Source organism: Pagrus pagrus (genome assembly GCF_965226575.1).
Source record: "Pagrus pagrus genome assembly, chromosome: 3".
NCBI classification, from domain to species: domain Eukaryota; kingdom Metazoa; phylum Chordata; class Actinopteri; order Spariformes; family Sparidae; genus Pagrus; species Pagrus pagrus.
In genome coordinates this window covers 14,000,254-14,027,328 of record NC_140187.1, presented here as the reverse complement: position 1 = coordinate 14,027,328, position 27,075 = coordinate 14,000,254, and the positions used below count along the sequence as shown (strand labels likewise).

At 40.0% G+C, this 27,075-nt stretch overlaps 1 protein-coding gene across 4 annotated transcripts in view; it reads right to left on the bottom strand.

Annotated features, from left to right (window-relative positions):
- pparg (peroxisome proliferator-activated receptor gamma) overlaps window positions 1-27,075 on the bottom strand; it is a 34,009-nt gene extending 6,934 nt beyond the window's left edge. Inside the window, exons 1-5 of one of the 4 annotated variants that reach the window (XM_084348964.1) lie at window positions 27,009-27,075; window positions 26,384-26,657; window positions 8,071-8,367; window positions 7,565-7,731; window positions 3,961-4,099 (exon numbers count right to left, since the gene is read on the bottom strand). In XM_084348964.1, the coding sequence (XP_084205090.1) occupies window positions 3,961-4,099; window positions 7,565-7,731; window positions 8,071-8,362 (598 nt within the window). In that variant the 5' untranslated portion in view covers window positions 8,363-8,367; window positions 26,384-26,657; window positions 27,009-27,075. Of the gene's footprint in view, window positions 1-3,960; window positions 4,100-7,564; window positions 7,732-8,070; window positions 8,368-25,833; window positions 25,917-26,383; window positions 26,658-27,008 lie in introns of those variants that run through there. The other 3 variants (XM_084348965.1, XM_084348962.1, XM_084348963.1) reach the window with 3 other exon arrangements.

Genomic DNA, 27,075 nt, shown 5'->3' with positions numbered 1-27,075 from the left:
AATTCCAAATGTACTTTCCTTCCATAATGTGTTTATGTATCTATTGTATCGGTGATATGTTTCCACAACTCATTGCAAAACCTGATAAACGATCTCATACGTTTTAAAACCTAGTCTCTTTTCTCCTCTGTGTTTATTTCCGCCTGTTGCGGCTGGATGTATTACATTTAGCTTGCCTTGTACATTGTTACATCACTTACTGTATATTGTATTAATGTCACTGTTTTAGATGTGAAACGGTTTCTCTACTTAGCTGCTGCATTGATCATAAAAGTGGGTATACCATTTTAAAATCTTGGTTCAAAACTAGATTCATTACTCAGGTTTATAATAATCTATTCAAGTGGTATCACGCTTGACAAACATCTAAATATAATCTAGATTTTATGGTCAATGTGGTGAAAATGTTCTTTATAATCCCACCGAAATCTGATGCTGAGTTACGAAATGGCTACACGCAACTTTTTTCTGTTAGTGGAAGTCATTAATTATCCCTCCATTCAAACCTGCGCTCGGCATTTACTGCAGTGTGTACGTGGTTGCGTAATGCTGACTGTGTGATAAATGCACACCTTAAGCAAATGAATACAAACTAAAGTGGCCCTACCACCAGCTGGCACTGAGCCCGCAGCGGTGACACAGCAAGTTGGAGAAATCAGTTGTGGTCTATGTACTGTGAGATGTCAATCATTGATTAAATAAAAACCCACACAGAGCCGACCTACAAAGCTGAACCTCGTGAAATAGCTTAAGAGTGACATGGGGGAAGGACGAGGCAGGGACAGGGACTGGGACAGAGAGGTGAAGTGGCAGGAGAGGACAAACAATTAAGCAGATTTTTGTGTGATAGCATGCTGTAAATACAAAAGCCTCCAGTGTACACCACAGAGCCGTAATGTCCCTCAAATCCCAATACCAGCATCACAGTAAAGGGCAGAGAATGACGTGGGTACACACCGTGTGGATAAAGCGCACTTTTCGCAGTGGCCACGATTTTCTGCAAACAATCCCACAATGTAATGCATCTTTTATAGATCTGAAAAATAGCAGTTGTTTGACACAACGCAAAATGAGGATGGTTCAAAAATATCAGAAATTCCACTTGATGCTCATGAAAATTAGACCACACACTGTCTGTTACACAGGTCGGTAGATGAAAAGAAAATCTTAATCTGTTGATTATTTTCATTATTAATCGATTAATTGTGAGTAAAGTGTAAACATCTTTTTGAAAAATGCTCATCACAATTTCCCAGAGCACAAAGTCATGTCTTAAATTGCTTTATCCATTCAACAGTCCAAAACCCAAATATTCTTCATCCACTATCATAAATTACAAAGAAAAGCAGCAAATGTTTGAAACATTGAAGGAGCTGGAATAAGCAAACGTCTGACATTTTTGAATGGACCCCACTAACTTTTGGTGTGGATCCAGATAAAGGGACGAATCCAGGATTTTTTTCCCTCAAGGAATAATGAATCTTAGTTAAAAAAAAAAAGAAGAAAAAAAAATCCAGATTATTTAGGCGGCTGGGATCATTGAGTGAGTACTTTTGATGTGGAGAAAAACGACTGTTGAGCCTTGGTGGAGTTATGTGCTCTACATGAGGCCATTCTAGTTGGCAATTCCCTTTTTTTTTTCAGCGAATCGATTAATCCACTAATCCTTGCAGCTCTAGTTGAAACGAGGCGCAGATAGGGCTAAGCTTTCCTGTGCACTCACGTAGGTGTCTACAGTTATTTATCTGGTTTCACCAGTTTTTAAAAAAGCTGTCACTCTGGATTTCACTCTTCGTTGCGGAAAAGTACTATTAGTAGGTGTTAGTTCCTGTCTAACTTCCCTTCACCAGGCTAAATAACTGAAGTGAGATGTTGCAGATTAAAGTACATTTTACCAAGCAAAATCTTGTATAAGTACATAACACTGGCATCTCTGTAAATATTTTTAAATAATTTAATAATTTTTTTTTTTTGCTAACTTTATCTTGCATGTAAGTATGTAACAGCCTGTATAAATGTGCATGGCCAGCCAATAGAAACTGTGATGCACTAGAGAGATTTATGATCTCAGACCTGTCCACCAGATATTTCTTCAGCGCAGGGTAGGAGGCACTTTTGTTGGACGAAAGGTAAATGTGAGTTTCAGACTCTTCACACTTCAACTATGCTGGTCATTTTCAGAAATCCCTCAAAGTTTGTGCATAAAGAGTTAATGCAGTCCCACCCAAACAGGTGCAACAAAACTAACAGGCGAGTCTGGGAGATGTCAATCAAGCACAACCTGTGCACGCCTACACAGCCGTGACATTCATGATGAAACTCACCTGGGGAGGATAGTCATCAAGATATAAAAACAGGCTTGATGTGCTCAAGTGGACAACAAAGGCTAACAACTTATTCTACCGCTGAACGATCATGTCTGAGGAAACAAAGGAGGGAAAAGGAGTTTTATGATTACGTAAAAGATTTATATTGTACTTCCATTCTGGAGCTAGTGATCTGCTGTCTGATGAAAAGCCACTTGTTTTTCAGTGGCTAACTGATTATTTCAAACTAGAGGAGAGAGACAGCATGTGTGATGGCAGGAAGTGCAGAGGGAAAAGTTTGAGTCATTTCAAATAAACACATAATGCAGTTATAATCACACCTGAGCTCAGTTATTTGTTGTCTGCAAATCTAAAGTGCACAGCTAATGAAAACCTTAAACACAGCTATGGAATCTAAACAGTAGTAAAGCAACAGGAAACTGCCGGTGGATTGATGGCACAAATGATCGGCCCACAGGTGTGTGAGCGTGGGCGGTCTCGGCAGCCTTGCAGTATTCAGTGCAGTTCTACCCAGACCTGGTGTGTTTACTGTAGGTGAGAACACCTGTGTGGGTGCATCATGGCTGAACAAGGCTTGCACAAGATCATTTGCAAATTGCAATTTGTGTTTTAAACTGGTCTTGCTTGTAACCTATAACTGAAATTGATGCTTAAATTGACAACAGTGTATATTAATGTGCTGATAAAACAACAGAACAAACTGCAGAAAAAATGTCATAGACAAATAAACTTTGGGATTCTGTAAAATCCCGACCACTTCTGTCATATGCAACCTGTTTTACATTGTTCCCGCACACTCAGGTTGTAGTTCTGACATTTCTGACAGGCCCATGAAGGCAGCACAATGACCATTTGACCAGAGATAACATCACTGATGTACAAACATACTGTAAACAATAAGTATATGTCTTCTGCGCTATCCATATCTTTCCACACATTCAAACAGCAGTAAAGATGAGAGGCGCCTTGTACTTCATTCGTGAATATCTCCACCCATAGCTGTCACCACACTCCAGATCTACATATCTTGACAATAAATTGATTAAAGAAGTATTTCAGCTTAAAATATTGAGGTGAAGAAAAGAAAACCAGTCTAGTGATTACTGTGGCTCGATTGTTCAGTTTACCAAACATCTCAACACAGTTTCTGCTGTTTCGATTCTGACAATCTGTTGTGGGTGCAGGTACATTGCACAAGTGCTGGGAACTGAAGCATGGCCCGAGGGTAGTGACACAGGACAAGACCACAGAGGAAGCAAATGGCAACAAATAAGGCAGTGGTGCACTTGCATATGCTGCATATATCGCCACCACACCTCAAAGACCAAATTGGCAGCAGCGTGGTGAAAAAGTTGCTGCTGTTCTCAGAGGGCATCAAAAGAGGTGGTCTGCAAGGAGGCGTTTCCTGAGCCTCAGAGGAGAATTTGTCTGAAACAGCATCTGCTTATTTATAGTGAGCATGAAGACACCTGAATGTACAGAAACTATTCAGCTTTTCATGGCCTCAACTGTAAATGTGTCATTTGTAATATATATCTATTTATCTTACTACAAATGAATCAAGCATGGCATACGTACTGTGATTGTACACCAATTGTTCTAAAAGGTGTGTAGGAGAGTTTCACTATCTTACCGTTGTGTGACATGCCGACGTTGAGGCACTTCTGGAAGCGACAATATTGGCATTTGTTGCGGGACTTCTTGTGAATGCGACAGTGAAGATCACAGTGATCGTACACCAACTTTAACCTGATTGTGCGTCTGAAGAAACCCTACGAAGAAAAAAAGAAAGAAAGAGAGAGAATTACTACAGATATCGCCACTGAAGACATTTGCTCTACACTGCTGATCATGCTCCTTTTTCTTGGAACTGTTAAGAGGTTTCCGGCACGCTTCAGCAGGAAATATGCGCTTTAATGTAACTATTATCTTTAATAAAATGGAAAAAATATGATTGAGAGACAATTTGTGTTGGCAAATAAGACAATTAAAGTATGATGAGGCATTTATTTCATTCTTCTTCTTGTCCTAGTACTGTAGAAACCTTATAAATACATAAAATAACACTTTTATCGGTATTCTAGGTTTTCTGTAACTGAGAAAACCTAAAAGAAAATGGGACAGAAAAGAGAACAGATGAAAAATAGATCCTCTTTTTCTTTAAAAGCATAACAAATCATTTTGGTTTTAAATGCTCTACTTCGATATTCGTCATGCGATTCAAGTTTCTTGTTGGCTCCATGCAGCATCTATTGACTGATAAATGGAGATTAGATATCTGGCTCTTTCTAATCTGTTAGGAAGTCAATCAGTCTGTTTAAAGGCAATTGTGTTTCAGGGTGGATTCCTGCTTTGATGTTTTCAACCTTAGGACCAAGGGAGCCATAAGACTTGTGCTTATCTCAGCTATTAACTATGCAGCCCTGGTCAAACTCCCAACGCTCACTCCTACGCTGCACAGTCACGAGTTTGTTGACAGCAGCGGTGTTTGTCTATGCTGACTAAGAAAGCTAATGGAAAGATGAATTGAAGTCAAATAGACTCAAAAAGAAAAACCTGAAGGCTGTAAGCTTTATGAGTAGAGGTTTTTCCTGTCAGCATTCAAATCAACATCTGGACTCTACGTGAACGCTGATGTTTGGAATCTGCATTCCTGGGATCCACAGATGTTCCCTTTTTTAATCGTAGGTTATTTAAAGAAAGAGGAAGTTAAAGGGGGTCAAGACTCCACCTCAATAAAGAATGTTTTCTGTTTTGAAACAATTAAGCGTTTGCCTGCTTGGCTGACCCCCTCTTCTGGTGAGTCTCCCCTGAGACTCCAGCAGAACAATGACTTCTGTACCTTACCTTCATTCAGCCTCTGAAGGTATAGTATGACTTAAACTGAGTGGACAAAAAAAACAGAAACCCTTGTGCCTTATAGTAAACCCTACACAACAGTCCCTGCAGTGTCAGAGAGGTGCCGATTTAACTCTATTGTAATGATCAAGGCTGTGACTGGTGCTGTTGTATTTGCTTGTATTCAAAAGAAGAGATGGGTGATTATTTGAAGGAAAAACCAACATAACCCGCCCACCCTCTGGAACTCTTCCCATTCTCCCATTCATATCGTTTCTCTTCTCATTAAACCATTCAATGCCTGCTTGTGTCTTGTCCTTCTAGACCTGAAGGAAACACTTCTGTTTCTCCGCTCAATCATTCAGGTTTTTCCTTTAATTTGTCACCGGTCTGAAAGTTGTTTTTAATACTTTTGTTGTCGACACCTTTTAGTACAATGCAGTCCATTACAATTCCAACACAATATAAAGCTTTTGTGTACACTTAAATACCTTTACTCAACTATTTGTGTGGATGACTTTCACTTTTACCATATGTCATATTTTAACACAAAATCTTTACTTTTTACAACAGTGCACTCCTCTTCCTGTCACAAACACATACTTTCATTTTCAAAACAGGCTAAAAGGATGCTCACTGTAGTTTTGAAAAACTGCTCCTCAAACAGGAGTTAATAGCTTATTTGTTGGGGACTATATTTAGACACTGATTTGTTTTGCTAATAAGGATTACGGCAGCAGGTTGGTGTATGTTGGCAGGATCAAAAATAATGTCCTTGTTCATGGTGAAACGTGTCATGTAATTATTTCACTGAGTTACATCATGCAGGTTTTTCCATTTTCTTGGTCCCTCAGTACATATCACAGTTCCCTTTGTTTTTGATGATATCATAGTGAATGTTTTTTTCTTCCAGAATGCAATGGAAAAAGTTTCATATTTAAATAAATAAATAAAAAACTGTCGTAACCTTAAATAACATTTAGATTCTCAGATGATCTCTAATTTAGTTGTCTAGTAAAAATAAAGTAATCTAATCTAACAACATCTAGTGTATTCTATTCAAGGTCTTGAAGTGAGCTTTTCTTATGCTGCAGAGACTTGAAGGTAATAGAAACACAGCATGTACAGTTGTTTTTGTTTATAATCAGTCTCGAGTAAATTCACACTTGTGGAAAAAAAAATAAAAAACACATACGTAGTGTTGCTGCTTTTGAGAATCCATCTCATATGTCTTCAGAGGGCAGAGTCACAATTTATAGCTCCTCTTCTTATCATGTCTCAATATTTCAAAGAAAATGGAAATAAGTGTGAAACTTCACCCCCACTCTATTAGTTATTTATACTCTGTACTGACTGACAGACAGACAGACAGACAGACAGACAGAGGGTTTAAGGGGCCGGGTGTAGAAACACAAGCCTTGATGAGCCCTTGCAGAGTGGAAAACAGTGTATGGGTCTTGTGGTTAAAGTGACAGACATCAAAAGGATGAAAAACTGTACACTTGCATGTCTCCATGCAGTATAGAATTATTTATTCCACCAACATGTTTCACCGAAGAGCGAAACACGATGACAAAAAAAAAAAGAGACTGGCAGTAGAAATGGCTACACCCTGTGCCATTTCCTGGCATGACTCTGAAGTGGTACGACTGTCAATTGTTTTCCTTCTAGATCTTGAGCGTTACCTTTCGAGAGCAGTAATCAAATTATTTTCCACTGCTGTGCACTGCAATTTAAACCATAATATGCATCTCTCATGTGGCCAGAATTAATCGAATAAAGAGAGAAGAACTGATTTTGTCCAAAGAAATCTACTTGAAAAACAAATAGCATTGTGACAGCAGATCCCTGTTGGTGGCTGGCTGTGTGATTTCAAAACCAAAGCACCCAGACAACAGGGACAGTCTGAGCCTGGGGCCAATAATGTCAGATTATAACTTTCGGAGCGATAGGAGTATTATTTAAGCAAAAATAGTTTTGCTTAAATAGGTTTTTTGAGCACAGGTTGGAGACATACTCAGATCTTGTAGGAATACTAAAGTATGCTGATACTAAGGTATAAGCATCAGAAAAAAGCTGCCAAAGTTATACATGAATAAATTATAAATAAACATCATTAGATTATAATTATTGATATATACATATGTTCATCACTTTAATGTTGAAGCTGGTAAAGTTGGTCTAACTTACTTGCTTAATATAGTTAATCTTTTGGGTAGCTTGAAAAATGTATTCTCAGGGACCAATAACGTTTAATTTTAACAATATTACATTATTATTATTATTATTATTATTATTACGTATTAGGGGAATAAAAAGTACAATATATGCCTCTGGTGTACTCTAGTGTTTAAACACATGCTATACGTTCTCCCCCAGTACAACTTATTTTATCCTACCTTACAGCCTTCGCAGGCATGGACGCCATAGTGAAACCCTGAGGCTTTGTCTCCACACACACGACACTCGATGTTCAGCGCTGACGCCGGAGTATCGTCCTGGAGCTTGGAGAACACGGTACTGTCAGAGAGCTGTGGAGGTGACTCCGGCTCCAGTTTGATCGTGTCTGATAAAAGAGAGACATCATCAGGCAGGCAGGATACGGAGTAGACAGCACTTTTTTACTTGACCTCTTATGCACATTTTCAGGTTTAATGCCCTGTTGGTTTCACCTCTTCCTGTAATCTCTAACTGGCGAGAAAGAACTATTCTCATGTGTCAGCACAAGTGATGCATTTTTGCATTCAAGCTTTCTCGTGCGAGGACTTGATCGACTGCAAACAAGTCGCTAAAGATTCATTTTCCACCCCTGCAGAAGACTTTTGCTGTAAAAATTGGCGTGTGTGCACATAATCAGCATAAAGAAAACAGATTCAGCTCCACCAATTCCACAGACTGGACTTACTGTGTGTGTCCAGCTCCGTCCTGTAGCTGTGCATGTTTGTGTAGTCCATGTTGGTCAGGTGTTCTTCGCTCTGCGGTGGACTGGGGTCATAGGCCACGGCGGCGGGGGACATGCAGGATACGAGCGAGGAAGACAGCGAGGAATGGATGGAGGAGGAGGAGATGGAGGTGTAGTCCAACGTGGACAAATGTTTCATGTCAAGGGAGTGGGAGCTGTCGTCCAGCTCTGACAGGTCCACGGCGTTGAGACTGAAACCGACAGGCCAGGCGAGGAGCTGCTGGGTGTCCACCATGTCTGCTGTGGAGAGAGAGATGAAGCAGTGACGCAACAGCTGACGCAATATCCTTTGTTGACTGTATGTGGCCTTGTTAAAAGAAAACAGCACTTAGAAGATCTTGAGAGAGGAGGGGAGGAGGAGGAAGAGTTGGAGAGAAGGAGAGAGAAGGGAGGATGAGATAGAAAAGGAAATGAGAAACAGAAGAAGAACGATGACTATGAAAAAAGTCATAAACAAGCCCACATATTGAGTTTGTCATAATGTTAATGATTCAATATGTCCGCTCAGAAACGCCCGAAATATAAACAATGCACACGTACACACACACCCAAACACACACACACACACACAGACACACACATACATAACACCGGACCCCCAGCTCATTCCTGCAGTCTGTTATCTAGAACAAGGAGTCAGATTGTGTCACAGGGAGTACAAGACGAACCCTTAGGAACGTCTCTTTAGCTCAAAACACTGTCTTCCTCTGTTGCTGTTTGGGTGGCACGACGTGTGATTGCTCAACCAAAGCACCCCGAAAGCAGGGACAGTTTGAGCCTCAGTCTGTCAGGTCAAGGATGTCAGAGATTGATGTTTTGAATGCTGAAATGTGTTACCGATTGTTCATTAAGAACTGGGTTGCTACTCACTACTCAGCTGTTTCAACTTCTAGGGATTTTATTATTATTTCTTAGGAAGACTGTAGTCAGCATTATTAAAGGATATACGTAGCTGGTGACCAACAATGCGTTTGTTCCTCTTCCAATGCTTTCAGACTTTCCTACCTTTCAGTGGCTATCAGCTACAAGCCCATTTATCCCTACTACATATGTACTAAATACTTTCAAAAAGTTCACAAATATATGTAAAAAAAAATGGCTTAATAATTTCCCCAAAAAAGCTGGACACTGTGGTTTTAAGTCAACCTTACTCAAGTGCAATAAGTGCTGAGTCGTTGGGGCCTATTTTTAGCCGTGGATTTGGAGCACTATCAAGAATTTACAGCAGCAGGCGATGTTTATGGGATAGACACAAAACAAATTACAGGGCCTACATATATTGAGAAGCTCTGATCACACTGAGACTCGTTGCTTCAGGCACTGCTGCTTCAAAAATGCATCAGATGTGGCTACATGTGCCACCGGGCGATCAATGGAAAAAGCAGTGCAACTCCATGCCTTGTGCTGAACATTTGGGACTATTTTATTAACTTCAGTACCGCAACAAAAATCAGCTACACACACTTGTCTTTAGGATCAATTCATTGTTTGTTTTGGTCTTTTTATCAATTCTGTTGACAAAAACATATTATTATTATTCACTACACTTACAAATGAATGAATGCTCTACAGTCGTTATAATATGTAACTCAGATCAGACATTGGATGAGGGAAATCTGGCGAGATGGTCAAAGTCCAGTCACCATGACTGCAATCCAAAGAAGAGCAAACCACACACACGGCTCTTTAATCAGGGTTGAGTTTGTACAACTTTTGGTGATGCAGAAGATTTTTACAGTATCTTGTTTATATGATGTATTTATTTGTTAATGTGGTAGTTGAAAACTACAGGCCTTACAGATATGTGTGTTTCAATCGATTACAAACCAAAGGCAGAGAAGATTATATTCTTGAAAATAAGGTGACATAAAACTGACAAACGTTATATTAAAGGATAAAACATCCAGAAAAATCCAATTAAAAGTCCAAAACCAACAATGTGCCTCACAATACCCTACCCTACCCTACCCTACTAAAATATGGCAACACATATACAGTTCTGTTTTTAAAACAGCTTTTTTTTTTAGCAAACTTTATTCCATTAGTAGTAATGAGTATATTTCCTGGGGACTATTTTAGCTTGTGGATTAATACATATTTGATGCTCTTGTGAGAATATACTGCAGCAGGCTGCAGTGGGTGGGATCGACTAAAATTCACCGCAGTGTCTCGTTATGACAGAACAAGGCACCCAGTGCGGCCACGTGGTTCATTTTGTGTATTTTTAATAGTTTATGCACATAGTTAAGATCCATGGCACATTGAATAAGCTGTATCAGGGTTTAGATACTCAGATGATTGTTATTAGTACGATCATTAGCTTGTTGGTTTTGGTCTTAGTTGGAATTTGTTGACAAGAAAAAGAGGAATATAAAACATCACCAAAGTTATCCTTTAAGACATAAGGATTTTTGCTCTCTCTCACAAATCAAAAATCTTTTCATGTTAAATTTAAAGTCAGAATATCTTTCCACAGTAGAAAGGAAAAGGCTGGTACATTTGTTTTCTAAATATAAATACTGGGAACAATTTAGTTTTCCCACGTGAATGCCATGCTTGAATTTTGACCTTGTTTTAAACTCAAGAAAAAGGAAGAGACAATCCAGCAACAGTTTATAAATAATCAATAGAGTAAAAGGTCTTTGCACTGAACCACCTGGCCTGCCAAACAACCTTTTGTAACCAACACTGATTCTCAAAATAAACCTCCGCTAATCAACCTCGAGTGCCTGATTTGGAAAAAAATGTAACAAAGAATGCGATGAATTATGCAACAGGACAAAACTAAAATAGCAATACTCCGATGGCACAGTAGCACCAGGTATAGAAACAGCTTGACTCGGCTCCAAATTACTTGGCAAAACATCCCCGCGGAGCAAACATCCTCCTTTCTCAACTACTTATTGTTTCCTTTTTACTTGTTTGGACTGCGGCAGTGAAAATTAGCGGGGGATCCACTTAAAATTCGACTCTGACATTGTTTCAGAACAAGAGGGAGAAAGAGGAGTGTGTGTGCGTATCCATGTGTGTGTGTCAGCCGGCTGTAGCTTCCACTGCCTTGGAAGCTGCTACAGGGGAAAATGCTGACTATTTATAACCAGAGAAACCTGGTTATTTTTCCGTTTGTTGGCCAGTAGCCAGCCGATCCGAACCTAAAATAGACGGAGCATTGGAGCAACTTGTGTCCTGGTTGGCATCGAGTACATCTGGAGACAGAAATCAAGTGGGAGAGAGAGCTCTAGAGAGATAAAGTGAAAGGGGGTGACAGAGAGCGAGTCCCCAGACCACTTCAAAAAACCAAACTGCACCCGAGAGGCCTCAAGAAAAACCCCTTATCTTAGGAAATTCATGCTCGGTACTGAGCAGGCTCTTCAACACAACTTAGAAAGAAAAAAAAGGAAGGCGGCTGCAGCCTGGCAGTTAAACCATGGTGCTTAAATCATGTCATGAAAACAAGTTTGTACTGTAACTTGTCCTCTAAGAGTGTAGTACAGAATCTACTGAATTCAACATGTTTGTATCTGTGAGTGCTATGTGGGCAAACAGCCTGTCAGACATTATAAAAGGTGACAGATTAGTAAGTTTTAAGCAGTTTGTACTATGTTTGCAAAGGTGTGTGTGTGTGTGTGTGTGTGTGTGTGTATGCGTATGTTTGTGTGAGCACGTGCGTGACAGTAGTGCCGCCGTCTCCTGCCAGGTCTCAGATTTCCACAGGTCAGAACTCGTCTTCCAGGTGAGAGTACAACGTGTAGGAGGACTTTCTATCAGCTATTGCCTCAATCATGACATAATAACAATAGGCCAACGGCAAACTGGCAGGCAGGTCTGGCAAGCTACTGTACCGACCGGCCGGACTGACAGTGTGTGTGTGGGCCGACGCACACTGAAAGATTAAGGTTGTCACAATACCAGAAGTTCTGGTAACTTCGCTACACACATATATATATATATATATATATATATATATATATATATACACATCTGATTTTAGATCTTTTTGTTTATAGCTTCCCTATTTCAGATGCTACCGAGTATTTGATTAACGGAGATCGTATCATTTTAAACATGTGGTATCGATAAAAAAATCTCAGTATTGATACTTTTCACAACCTCAGTAGAGAGCATCAACCTTCTCATTTAAAAGCTTTTAAGGATCTTTGAACGGACAAAGAGATGATTTGAGACAGGAGTGAAATGAACAAAAGTGCAGACTGAGCCACAAAAGCTGGAACATTAAAAACATTATAAAAACTGTAGAGTTAACTTCAGGAGAGGGAATGAAGTTGCTCTGACATTATGAAAGCAGGAAAAAGAGGTGAAACTGGGAGGTCATACAGAGAGATGTGAAATCTTTCCTTCGGGGACAAAGTTGCAAAACTAGTGAAATATGTTTTAGCGTTCGTGTTTCTTCACAGCAGCAACAAGTCGGTCCAAAATGGACTGAAGCAAAGCTGGGGATGAGATTGCCTCACAGAAAGTGGGTGAAGTCCTATTAATACCTGGAGTTTTATTGGATTTAATGAACAAACTTTATTAGATTCCATGCAAAAGTTCCAAAGAAGGAAATGCTCAGAAAAAGGCGAAAAAGCTCTGAATGAATAAGCCGAAAACATCCGGCATCATCATAATTTTTTCAGTGGGTGTAGGAGCCTCCTCCACTCCTTCACAGTAAGTCATTTAACATGCCAACAAAGAAAATGCACAAGGTAAGGAGCAGTTTAGGAAAGCAGTCGTCACAGAAGCATGTCTGGTATATTTATGTCGGACAAAAGGCAGAACCTGCCCCGCTGCATTCAGAAGCATTAACACTCTTATCTTTTTTGTTTGAAAGAAAAGTATGTTCACTCTCTGAGGGTGAGAACCACAACACTCATGTCACAGCAGACAATCCTTCAATCAACAGCACTGACAGAAACATGTGCTGATATTTGAATTAATTTTGTTGGATACAAACAATTGGGTTGCTACATGAGAACTTTAAAATTGAGATGACATACACTCATAGAAATGGTCTTTGAATGCAACTTAACTCATCAGAGTGAAAGTAGGTGTAAATATGTGCCCTCTAGCAGAGCTGTACATTTGCTTAATTTAGCTCAGCTCAACACTTGACAAGTTTCCTCGTTGTTGCCTTTATAACATCCTGGTGACAAAATGACATGTTGTAGAGTGCTTCCTCTCTAGAAGAAGGTGTGTGTGTTTTGTTTTTGCACAGTAAGTCATTTTTAAGATGAAAGTCGTCCCCTGTGTATGACTGTGTGTGTGTGTGTGTGTGTGTGCCAGAGACAGAGGGAGTGAGTGCACAGAGCTCTGTGACTTCCTGACCTCTTCATGTAAAACAGCATGTGGTTCAGTGTCAATGACTAAAACAAAAAGATATGTCCGCCTGCACGTCTGCCTCACAGTCCCCACAACTTCTTTGAAAAAAATGAAGTGGGCTTGGTTCTTGCCTGTTTAGTCCAGCATGAGGAAACTGTGGGATATACTGTGGAAAGATCATGTGTTGTCATAATGCTGTGCTTTGTTTCTACAGTGCTGATTTAACACATTTAATTATTGAGACACTTATGACACATTACTCACACCACACTGACACATGGCTGTCGCTTTATACTGAACTAATTTATGCTGCCACTACTTGTTACTACTTACTGTATATAACTGTACACACCACAGGGTATATATCTATTTTACTCCATCACACTATATATTCATCCTGCACACATGCACTATATATTTATGCACATACTACATTACTGCACAAACTGTTCACGTTACAGTTCAATTTAGAGTACATTTTTTAATATTACTCACCTGGCTGTCAGTATTAGCCTATATTTTACTTATTATTTTGTTCTACTTACATGATTTTTATTTCTCCATATTTTCTATATACGTATATGTAAATGAAAAAAAAAAAAAATCATTTTGCTTCATTGTAATTGTTGTTTAAATGTGAAAGAACCTGAGCATCAGAAACAGCAGTCTGCAAAAAGTGGCATGAAGTGTTAAAATGCTGAAAAAGCAGCCACCCTCCCTCACTCTTCAGGAAATTAGCACTTTTTGGTGTTTGGTGGTGTGAAGCCACTACAGGCAGAGACACCTGAGAGGGCCTTCCCCTTTCTGCACCTAAATGATCAAACAGGAGAGTGATGGAAAACTGCGTGCACACAAAGTGTCAGCTAGAGGTTTGGACTGCCCTCTTGACAAAAACGAGAGTCTCCTCGTGTCTGAAAACCCACTTGCTCGGTTGGTAATGAATTTACTCACTGAACTTCAAAGGTTGACAAAGCAGGAGGTTAAAAACCACACAATCTCTGTCTGCTTGGCACAACTCTGAGTATGACAGCACGTAGACAACGTCTGTTTTTCTCTGATTTCTATTTGATTTATCGTATAATTTTGAGTTTCAACTTCCAGGAAAGAGGATCACTGAGAAACATCAGGTGAACCTGAGGTCAGCAGGGCACGTCTCCTTAATGGGCTCAAAGTGAAGTAAATGTGCTTTTCTGCACACGCAGAAAAAGCACACGCAGCTTTGATTTCTTTTTTATTTAATCCAAAACAATTACTTTCTACTTCATTTCTAAATGTACCTTGTGGTTTTACTTCATAAGAGCACCTGGTTCATGCATTTGCACAAGAACACAAAATAATAGACTACCTAAAGAAGAATATGGTGCTGCCTCACATGACCTAGTTACAGATTTTCTGTTGTTTGGCCCGATTAGGGATAAGAAATCTCTGAACTGCAGGTTTTTAAGCTAACTACAGCCAAACTACAACACAGGCAAGCTTGTGACCTGAAAAAGTGTCTGAGAGAAGATGGACTGCATATCAGACAAAACTGGTTGACGCACAGTATCTCACTGATAAAGCACTGATGTCTGAGCGTAAAGACTAAAAGTGGAAATGGACTCACCACACAACTTCGTAAAATTACAGTCGTATCACTGCATCTATCTGACAACCTAAAGCCTTTAATCAGATGTAGCTACCCACAGCTCATGCATTGATTCAACTTGATGAACTGAGTGACACACACGCGCGCGCACACACACACACACACACAGACAGGGCACAGGACAGTCCACTCACCCTGTTCTTCCCGTTTCAATTCAGAGAGTGTTCAGTGTCAGCTCACTGAACAGTAACGAAGTGACAGTGGCAGTGACAGTAGATAGAGACCGGTGTGTGTGTGTGTGTGTGTGTGTGTGTGTGTGTGTGTGTGTCTGTGTGTGTGTGTGTGTGTGTGTGGTCATGCTTTTCCTCAGGAAGTGATGACCGATAGAAAGGGAACTACACACATATTTTCTCTCTCTGACAGAGTCTGGGCTCAGCAGAAGTTCAGACAGCTAACTATCATGTGGTCTGCTTGTGTGTGTGTGTGTGTGTGTGTGTGTGTGTGTGTGTGTGTGTGTGTGTGTGTGTGTGTGTGTGTGTGTGTGTGTGCGCAAATGTATGTGGTTTCATCATTTCTTTTTTAGGTCAAATGGTCTCTTCTTAATCGTACAGTTCAAACTTGTGTATGTGTGCCCATGTGTGTAAAAGTGTATTTATGCTTTCTCCTGTGTGAGTGTGTGTGTGCGTGAGTGTCTCTGTGTGAGCGTGTGTGTGTGTGTGTGTGTGTGTGTGTAGGGTGGTAGACATCAGATGCAGATGATTTCCTGTTGCTTCACTCTGACAGGCGACCTCATCATGCCTCTCTGGTTGCACTTCTCTCCCCCTGTTCAGTCACTCAGTGTCGATGTGACAGCCGTGACGCACTCACTTCTGCCTCCTCATGCAATACCAACACGATACAAGCCTGCTGCTTCTCTGATTTAATTACAGAGAAAATCATAGCAGCTACTTTCTAACCAGAACGTGAGAGCTGTTGGTTTAAAAACTGGAGAGGAACGCTCACCGTGTCCTATTATTATTATTATTCTAATTTTAGTGAACAGATTTCAGCAGTTGTAGCAGCAAGTTGATCCTTCTTGTTTTTATTCATAGCAGATATAGCACAGTACAATTTGTTATAATGATAGAAAGGCTATTTAGAATCTCACATGATTGAACATCTGGTTGGCGGACAACAAAAGTGAGCCTCTTTTGGCTAACTCTGATACTTCACAGTGATGTTGATCTATGTGAATTATCCTTTAAAAATAAATAAACTTTTGAAAAGCACAACATCCAGTAGAACACTGACTGTATGCCTCTTACACTAAATCTGTTTCAAATCGTACTGAATAAAATCGCAGAAATGTTCACTCACGTTTTCTGGTCAAACCAGAGAGAAGTGGTTTCTTCTTTCTGGACAGTGACAATGGGAAACTTCTGCCTGCATTTCAGTTTGTATTTAAGTTACGTGACTTTGCAGGCATGCACAAAAAAACGCAAAGCAATTTTTTTTATAAAAGTGCTCCTATTGAAGGTAAAACAATTATCAAGGGCATGAGGCCGAGGAGACAGACGAATTGAAACAAGGCAGGAAGAGCAGCAGGCTTTGAAGCTAATTTGACATAGTGGCCGAACCATGTAATTGCAACATTGTCACATGATGCACACTGGCCCAAAAATACATGATTCAATAAGCACACATTGTAAAGGAAAGGTTGTAAAACAGTGGAAACATTTTTGGCATCAATCCACGAAAAATGACTCTTTTCACTGTCAGAATTTGATCCATTTAGTCCGGTAACATTTGAAAAGTCTAGAAAAACCACATAATCAAATCATTTTATCCCCATTCAAGTCTTTAGAGTGCATGCTGGACCTTACAATGCAGAAGCTGCGGGGAACATCCGGTTAATTTTCTACTTGGAAGTTGAGCTTTTGTCACTTAATGTGCCACTGAGCAACTTTCATAGTAATGAACGCCTGTATCCAGTTCTCATCACACATCCATGGTCTAAGTTTGTCTGCTAATGTCAATCATCGACTCACCACTGTGTTATTTTGGAGGTAAAGGTTGGTCAGGTAGGGTCAAGCTGCACTCTCATCACAAATGAGCACTGAGAGAGTAACCAATCCCTTCAACGATGCAAAGACAATTAGAAAAAATGCTGAACTGATCATTTTCCAAGAGGGAAAGTCATTCAGTCATTTCTTTGACAGATTAAGACTGAATAGATGAGGTGACTGCTAGGTATCTGATATGTTGCCCAAGCGCTCATGAAACTGATATCAATCCCCACTGTACAGACATAAATCTTCATATAAAACCTCAGGTACAAGTTGAAACTGCATCTGAAAAACCTCAGGTGTGACAAACTGACTCATCACATCATATCATACAGTTTGTTTATCTCTGATCAGTGCAAATTCAGCTTTACCCACCGAACTAAACTCTTACTTTAGTGTGTTCTCACTAAAAGATTCATAAGTGGGAGCACTGGGGTTGTTTGCTCCTTGCTGCTAACGCTCTAGCTGTTGTCGCCAAGGGGCTGCATCATGTTTTTTCAGTGAGCCAGCCGAAATGTGGAGCTGTGACGAATTGCTAAAGCAGAACAGAAGTGAAGTCTAGCTGAAAGGTATGATAGCTGACCAAACCACACATGATGACTGTGTCAACCAATGTCAAGTGTTTTTTTTAGTACTGACAGACATTCTGAACAGCTGAGTGAAAAAAGAGATAACACTTAATCTATGATCACAATTATGTGCGAGGTCAACTGAAAGGAATAACGATTTGGGAAGTGTGCCTTTTTACTTTTTTGCTGAAGGGTTAGATGAGACGACCAATTTCACTCTTGTGTCTTTGCATTAAGTGTGGAGCTAGAACCAATAGACAACTGGCTTAGCTTAGAATAAAAACTTGGCCAAAGTTTAAAAAATACGCCTGCCATTACCCCTCATGCCGCCAACACACTATACGACTTTCAAAGTCGTCAGATTTCTGTACTGATCACATTACAAAACTGTCAATCTTATAATAGGGCATTTTGAAGTTGCCATTACATGAGTGATCAGCACAGAAGGTAACACATTTTAAGGCCTTTCAACTTTTCAGGAGGAATCCCTGGCAAATTTGTCTGGTCTCCAAACTACAGGCAACAAAATTCACGTGGAAGCGATACCAGAAAAGACGCAAGACATTGCGCAAGACTGGAGTTCTCGTGCGAGACTGGATCATTTTTTTACTTTATAACTTTACTCTTCTTGCACTCTCATTGACCTTAGGTCATTGCTGCTGTCATTCCTGGTCAAAAACAAATGTCACACTACAGGATTTGGAGTCACTGGCAGGTACACATATTAAACCTGCTAGATCTCGTGGGTGTCTGTGATGAATCGTTAAATCTCAAAGCTAAACCTCAAACATGTTAATATACAATAATAGGAAAGAGACCAAATTAGGAGACCAACGACTAGAACACCACACTGTATGATTTTATCTTCCAGCTGTCAACAGTGTCAACAGACTCGGACAGCCTGGGGTTGTTTAGTCGTCACACCCATATCAAAGATATAATCAGCTCAACAATCAGAAAGTGAGTCCCTGCCCTAAGTTAGCAAAAAAACAAAAAAAAAAAAAAACAATCACCTCCTCGTGGTTTTATATCTCCATGCTCAAGTCAAATCATGGCATTGCCAGAACACTTTTTGCAAAACATTAAGATGTCACAATGAAGTTGACCTTTGTCACACAATTTAATTATCCATTGTGATTGTGATGGAAAGGCTATTCTTGCCAGATTTACACTGATGATCAGGATATGTTCTACACTGCTGTCAGAATCATAATGTGAATGGGACGTGAGGTGGACCTTGTATTACAGGCGGCATGGTGACAGAAGTCCAGTGAACAGCACTCTGGGGAACTGTAAAGAAACATATCAAACCCTTTCATGCAAACAATGACAAACGTTTAATGACAAACACACACATGCAAGGGCATATAAGTACACTGAAACTATACTAAACTACTAAACTACAGGTCAGTTACAGACACATGTAAAGAGAGAGACTGAGAGGAAGAGAAAGCACCCACAGTTGTAGTATATTTCTATGTGTGTGTGTGTTTGTCTGCGTGTGTGTGTCTGGGAATCTGTAGTTTTAACAATAATCTGAGGACATGAACTTTCCCCCAATTCCTCTAAATAGTTATGAGTTAATAGTTGATGAGTCTCTTGAGCCTCAAGAGCTTCCTCGCTGGATAAGGGAAGGAGAGCTGCATGCTGTCAAGGCCTCACACTCACTCGCTCGCTCGCACACGCACACACACAGATATACATACATGTGCCATACTGTCACACTAAAAGACATATGTGTATGAGGACATGTGTACACAGCGTAAACAAAGCAGTGTTCGGGGCACTCCTTCCATTTATGACAGCAGAACCAAATCCAATCTATCTTTGTCTCACACACCCGCAAACATTAACACAAACATACACACACCTCTAAGCCTGAGAGGCGCTGCACTGAAAACAAGGCACGGCGGTTAGAAAGAGAAGGAGAATGATTGTCACTTACGATGACGTCTTTTAAGTTAATGATCACGTTGTTTGAGGATGACCTGAGTTGTGGAAGTCGTGTGAGAAAGATTTATAGCTAAACTCGTGTTTTGACAGAGACAGGGAGTGAGAGGAGGGCAACACGGTAGGAAGAGGGAGAGGTACGGAGTGGGAAGGGTCATGCCCTGTTCCCCGAAGCGGAAAGGAAAAAACGGGAGTGGGCTGCCTTCAGACGCTGTTTAGCAGGACAATAACAATACAACACATGACGTGACTCTCATTCACAGAACGAACTGTAAACACGTGTGCCAGGAAAGGTGTACGCAAAAAGAAACTGATTTAGAATTGTCTGTGAAAAAGGAGGGTTTGGCATGACGAAAATGAGTGCCAGAGTTGACCGTTCGCTAACCCCCTCCCTGTCATTGTCAAATCAACTCGTTGAACACATTGTGCATGGGACTGTAGTGAGGAAGATACTGGGCGTACATGCTTTATCCCTTTGAAAACCAAATTCACATAAGCTAAGGTGTAAGGAATGGATTGAACGGTGTCTTTGTGAGCTGTAATGTAAGCTTCCATTTGGGTTGGGCAATATCTTAAAATTTTCCAACTGGCCATCATCAGCTCAACAACTGGCAATTCTTGAAATATTCATGGAGGTATGTGTGCAGCATGCACAGGGTGGCGGAGTCCTCTCTCCCCACACTTGTGATATAGATTACAGTTATTTAAGTAATCCGGTTCATTTACGTTTACCTGCCCCTTGCGAACTGACTCATGAATGACTCCCACCGCAGATTCAACAGGGAGATGTGGGTGAGCGGCGAGATTGCAACATTCAAAACCTGTCAAGAAGTGAAATATATTTACACCTATTTTTCTTACTAAACAGAAAATACGTCCATACATGTCAGGAGAACCAAATGGAACAATTTAAATTCGCTCATGGGCATGCATAACCTTTTTATATGAGCATACATCTTCTGACTTTTTCTGAATTTTCTCTTTGACCTAAGCAACACTAGCTTAAGTTGCCTTGTTTACTCATCATAAAATACACCACATTCAACGCCGACAGAAACAAAATAAGTTGTGCAACAATCAACTCTGATTTGGTTGAAATACACACTTGATTTACTGAGTTAGATGTGGAAATATTCTGGCTCTACACACTGACATCATGCTTTTGCTACTGGCAATCTCATTCTTTGGCTCAGGGGATGTTCACTGTGCTCCTGAGTTAGCTCACTCAATGAGATACTGTCGCTGATTAGTGTCTCTCACTTGCTCTTCAGCGGAAGACCATTAAATCAGTAAAACAAATGATGGAAATCCCCCATGAAACCAACCAGCGCTGGACTCTAATCGCAAAACCCTAGCTGCAATTGTTAGCCTCCTAGCATTACCCAAAAGCCAAGAGATAGCATATTGCTAACTATTTACATGACTTAGGGTTGTGGTTTATGTTAACAAAGGAAAAGCCCCGTTCATGACTAGCATATCCACTGTGTAGTAGTCCTCAACTGTGTGACAGCTGGTCCTGCTCGCTACTATATGAGTGATGATGGTAGTGTTAGCAGCTATGTCTTGTTTACACTAGTCAGATCTGACATTTTCTCTCCATCATACCGTATGGTACTAACTACCTCTAAACTGCAAGAACAATGTCGTTTCTCTATTTCCAAGTCCTCTGTGTGGCTCATCCTTCAGTGAGGATGCAGACTTTATGCCTGTGACACAAACTACAGCTTTAGCTTTTAATGTGAGCCAGCTGGAAACAGTACAAAAAAAATCAGCCAGTGTTTATAATTAACCAATGGACCTGTGTGAACTTAATTAGCTGGCTACAACTGACAAAATCTGCCAGCAACAAAACTGTCTCTCTGGTTGCCTGTCTGAAATCAAGGACCTTCTGCTTCAACAATGAACAGGAATATGGAGACGCAAATCTCCCGCCCTATCATTATTAGAATAATATGGGTGAGAAAGGATAATTCGACAGGTGAAACAACAGTAGCTAACGCAAACGGGGCTGAGAGATCGGTCAAATTATTTAAACAAGAAGAAGACAAGAAGATGTACAAAAAGTTTCCAGGAAGAGTGAAAGCTATTTACAGTCATTGTTCCTCTTTCATTTCCAAGGTCCTTTGGCATTTAACCATTATTAACCAATATGAAATTGAGTAGGCAGATTGCAAAAATCATACATCATCCCTAGCAAGACCTGAACTACTAATGTCTCAAGAATTAAGCCCACGGAGAACCTTGGGCACATGAAGTCTGAGTCAGTCTTAGTTCCCTCTAGAGACTGAGGTTTTGACCTGATGAGCTGCTGTTTGCTCCCACATCTTTCTAAAAGGGAATTTAGGACAAAGGTTGCTCGATATCCCTGTCTGTTGAAAAATATATCTATGTTAAAGTGCATTGGCAAGGAAAAGTCTTAATTTTAGTGTTTGTGTGTTTATTTGTGTCAGTTGACGTGCGTCTTTATGTTTGTGTGTGCATGGGTGAACTCACGACTAGGGAACTGCCTCAGACCCGTACAGGTCCTCAAAAGCTTCAGCTTCACTGTGTGTCACTTGTTTTTTGGTAATTCAGTAAATTGTGAATTTGTTTGGAGGGACGCAACACTAACGCACAAGGGTAGCTGAATTTTCTCTCAGTTATGATAGAATTGTACACACGTAAGTTGCTGCCATCTAAAAACACTATGACAGCGATACAACAAAGCAAACAAACAAAACAAAAATGTATTACAGAAGATTAATTAGCAACTGTTTCGATTATTAATCACTAGAAAAATGGCGAAGCCTCTACCAGCTTCTGAATCTGATGACAAGATCAATGTTGTCTTAAGGAAAGTGTAACAGGCTTTTTTCACTATTTTAAAGACTTAATAATTTTTGGATTTATCCATTAAATTACATGATTTAGACTCTTGTTGACCTTTTTTGTCACTTTTAGTCAACAATGAAAAAAAATGTTAGTTGCAGCTCTAACAGATCACCATCCAGAACAGAAAATCATCCTACTTCTGTTGCTGTGACCATGTCTTAAGCAGACAAACCCCATCATCTGGAAAAAAGTTCACTTTTGGGTGCGTGGAAATTGTGGATGTGAGACAATATTAGAGATTTAAGGTGCTTTCAAATAAAAAATGTTTGGATTTTCCAAAAAAAAAAGTATGGACATGGCCCGAGAGACATCACATTCACACCTTGCATTAACGTGTGCTCTTTTCTCATCAAGACATATGACTGCATTTAATACAAAGTGTAAAGAGGTGAGAACTGAAAACGTTCTTTGATGTTGTCATGAACATGAGTCACTTCTCAGATGCCAGAACGTGTTTGTGACTAAAGCATTTTGTCCTCACCACATCTCGTCATTGTTGAGAAAAAGAGAAAATGTAAACAGGTGTAACAGTAACAACTGATTCATGTTGAAAACTGTTACGTAGGCTTTGTTGACAATATATAGAAATAAAGAAGAAAAAGAACTTAAACAGCTGCAGCTTTCTCAGCTTTTGAGTCAAACTTGTTGACACACATTTGCCCTATAGAGTATTCCTAAAAGCTAAAGATAGAATTAGAATAAGATCACGTTGTTCAACGCCTACTCACAATTACAGACTCTCCAGTCATACTGGATGTGAGATCTAACTCTACAATAATGTAAAAAACAAGCACATCAAAAAAGATCTTGATTATTTATCTAAATCCCACTCATCATTAATTAAAATATAATTTACATAAATTCAGGAGGACACTTCAAATAGCATATTGTGCTTATACAGAGTACGGTGGAGACAAGATTAACTTTTCATCAGCAAACAACCGGCTTGCGTGCCACTTTTTATTTAATGTCAAAATAAATCCAAGTCTGCAGCAAAACATGTTGCTTCCAGAAGCAAATGGTGAAATGATTAGCCTTTAAGTTAATAATTACACCTAATTTACAAACCAAATTGATGACCTTAAGGCCAAACTGTGTCAACATTGTCTCAATGTCATCTGATAAAACTGAATCAAAGGCGTCCTTTTTGAAAATGTTTGCAATAACCATAAGAAAAGCTGAGTAAAAACACCAGGATGTCAGCGGTGTAGAGGCATGAGTGGTTAACTATCTGTGGGCTGAACTGAGTGCAACACTCTTTATATTTCTCTGTGTATTTGTACAGGTATAAATGTGCAGTTCATCTTCCTTCCTTTCATGCAGTGATTATGTTTAGCCCTTACAGAGGTTTCATACATATAACCTTTTAAAGCTGCTGCAAACAACTTCTCAGAAGACTGGAACCTGTTGCTTCCTGTACTTTAAATAAACACAGATTTTCAAAACCAAGACGAATCCTGCAGTGGAGGCGTCTTTGAAAACCTGAGTTCAGTCTTCATACCAACTCAAACAAAGCTTTGCGTGGAAGCATGTTGTCTGCAGAGAGTTAGACATCGCTTTTCGGGCCGTGCGAGGGACAACATAAACATAGCATGGTATCTCGAGACACTCCTTCCGTTTATGACAACAGAGCAAAGTCCAAATCTGTCTCAGTCATTCACACACATATATTGTACACACAGCTCTTTAGCAATTATATAACTTGATCAGGAATAAATCACCAACTGGTGCTGTATCAACACTTAGTCAGACGGTCAGACTTAAAGCACTACATGTAGAGATTACAACACACATAAGATATGTGTTTTCCTGTCTCAGAAGATTTTAATCAGATATTGTACAAGTTTCTACACTCAGTCTGTTAATAATCAAAAACTCAAACAGCTGCCAAAAAATGAACAATTGATGCACAAATACGTGAGAAAATGCAAACAATTGTGCCCAATGCCACATAAATTCTGAATTCCACATTCAAGTATGAAAGGGATATTATGACATTAATCCAGATGAGGACTGTAAACCAGAGAAATGACCTTTTTTAACTTCTCCAAAACAGAGATTATTTCTCAACCACAAATAAATCACAAGTTCTCCAACTCTAAAATAGCCGTATTACATCTGTGGTGACATGTTAACCTTTAATGAACCTAAAACACATGATATCACTCGCTTAAATAACGCTTAAATATTTATGGCATCGGTTTGATGAGTTATGTCCCCGCTCTTAAATCATTATAGAATTATCTGTAAAAACCTGTTACTCGCATTCAAGAATTCAACTTTTCAGGAAGTGTGAACAGTTGATTTGTACCATTACTTTCTCTTTTTTTTCTGAAATTTATTTTCAGCATCTCGCCAGCAACGATTTAGCTATTGTTTATCTGACTTTTTGTCAATTGTTTGAATGTTTTTTTGAATACATATGTGGCTATTGTTATTACAGATTATTGCGTGTCTCTCAAAGACCACACAGTTGGTTTGGCATGTCTAAGCCCATTTATTACGAACAGCATTTACTTTACGTAAGTGGCAGCTTATTTCAGAAGATGCTGATTGATTTGCCATCAAATGGGAAGCGACTGTTTCTCAAAATAAACTTGTTGAGATTTTAAATTAGCTTGAAACTGGTCATCTATCCAAGAGAACTGTGTAAGATGTACTGCTGTGTAGGATAGATAGATAGATAGATAGATAGATAGATGGATGGTCTGCATTTGACCAATGTCAAACAAAAACAGGCAAAAACACTATGATTCTTTAAGTGTGAAAAGACTTGTACGACCTATGAATATCAAGAGTCAAAAGTATCTTAAATAGCTTTATATATGTAAAAGTATTTGCTTTAAAATATCCAAATAACTCTGTTTAAGTTTTCCCTGTTTGTTCGCCGAGGGATATTCACACAAAGTGATCAAGAAGGACATCCACAGATACGGTGAACATCTTGACCCACCCTCGGCAGTGAAAGTTTGAGTCTTGTACAACAAAATGATGTTTGAAATTCACCGTCAAAGCGCCATTATTACATCATAATAAAACAGCATCAGGCCAGTTCAAGTCAGCCACCACGGAGCCACAAAAGCAACCCTCACACAGAAGTCAGTGTCTGGCGCTTGTGTCCACATTATTGCTGAGTCACGACCAAGATTTTCCAGTCGATTCAAAAAAACACAGAAGTGCCTGAGCGTTGTGCAATATCTGATGTTCCCCACAACAGACAGAAGATAAAGACATGAGAGAAGAATATATAAAAATACATAGATTAAAGAAAAATCTTGTCAACTCACACAAATCTACACCCTTAATGGGGTTGCTTTTCGAAATTGCTCGGCATTATAAGCTCAGAGGGAGTGCGACAGTCTCTTACCTGAGCAGTCGTGACCACTTTGATGGTTAAAGCCTCTGCTTGGTGTTTGCATGTCAGACTCACACTCACACTATGGACCACAGACACACTATGGACCAACACCTGACTGTGTGCCAGTTGTCAGTCCTGTGACAGCAACCCCCCTCCTCCCCTCCACCCCAAACATCACCACCCCCTGACTGTAGCCACTGGCAGTCTGTCACTCTCCACTAAGTGTCCACCTTAACGAGACAATCACATCCGGCCGTGTCAGTGCTCCTCACACCAGCAGGTACATTTGACATGGATGGATAAAAGAGGTTTTTCAGTTTGATTAGCTTTCAACAACTTTGAGTTCAGATGTGGGGTTTTAATTTCACAAAACAAGCACGCGTGTTTGTCATCAGTGGTAGGTTTTATAGATAGCCTGTATATTTTAAAATACCAAACTCTAGTGTTTAACAGATTAACTTAGTTTACGAGGTGGTTTTCAGCGCGTTGACATCCAACCAGCAGCCACAACACTCACAACGCTCCCAGCACGCTGTAAACCGAGCGGAAGGTGACTGACCTGCTCGGTGTTTTGAAGCGCGGAGCAGACGGAGCCCGCTGGCGGTTTGCTCTTGTTTCTTCTCCGGTTGTGCAAATCTTTCAAGTGTCAGCCTCGAAAAGCCGCGGCGTGTCTCACTTTCCACAGGAGCGCGGTGTCACAGTGGTCAGGTCTGTTTGCTGTGGAGGCTTCTGGTCATGCTGCTGCTGCTGCTGCTGCTGAGGTCGGTGCCTGCCTGCCTGCCTGCCTGCCTGTGTGTGTATGTCTGCCTCTCTCCTCCCTCCTCTCTACAGTCCTGAGGACACACGCAGCGGCATCAAATTACCCTTTAACGTCTTCAAGAACCTAGCTGTGCCTTAACGTTACTCCGTTTGTGAAATAAGATTTTAAATAAAGATATATTTGTTTTTTTTTATTAGTTCGTTCTTTGTTGAACGTTACATTTTGAGTTTAAGGCTGATTAAATAAAGGAATAGTTCAACAGAATGAAGCTAACGTTTAGCGTTAGCTAAGATCGATGTCGACTCGTTCTCATCCCTGTAAAGTTGTGGTAAAAACTAATACTAACACTGGAATAACGGGTGGAAACAGTAAGTATTCTGTAATATATATTTTGTTCTGTCTATAGGTTATAAAATTGACCTACCAGCACGCTCAACGGTCACAAAGGAAAGTCTTATTTGATTGATCTTTATGTAAGGCAGTGGCGTGTA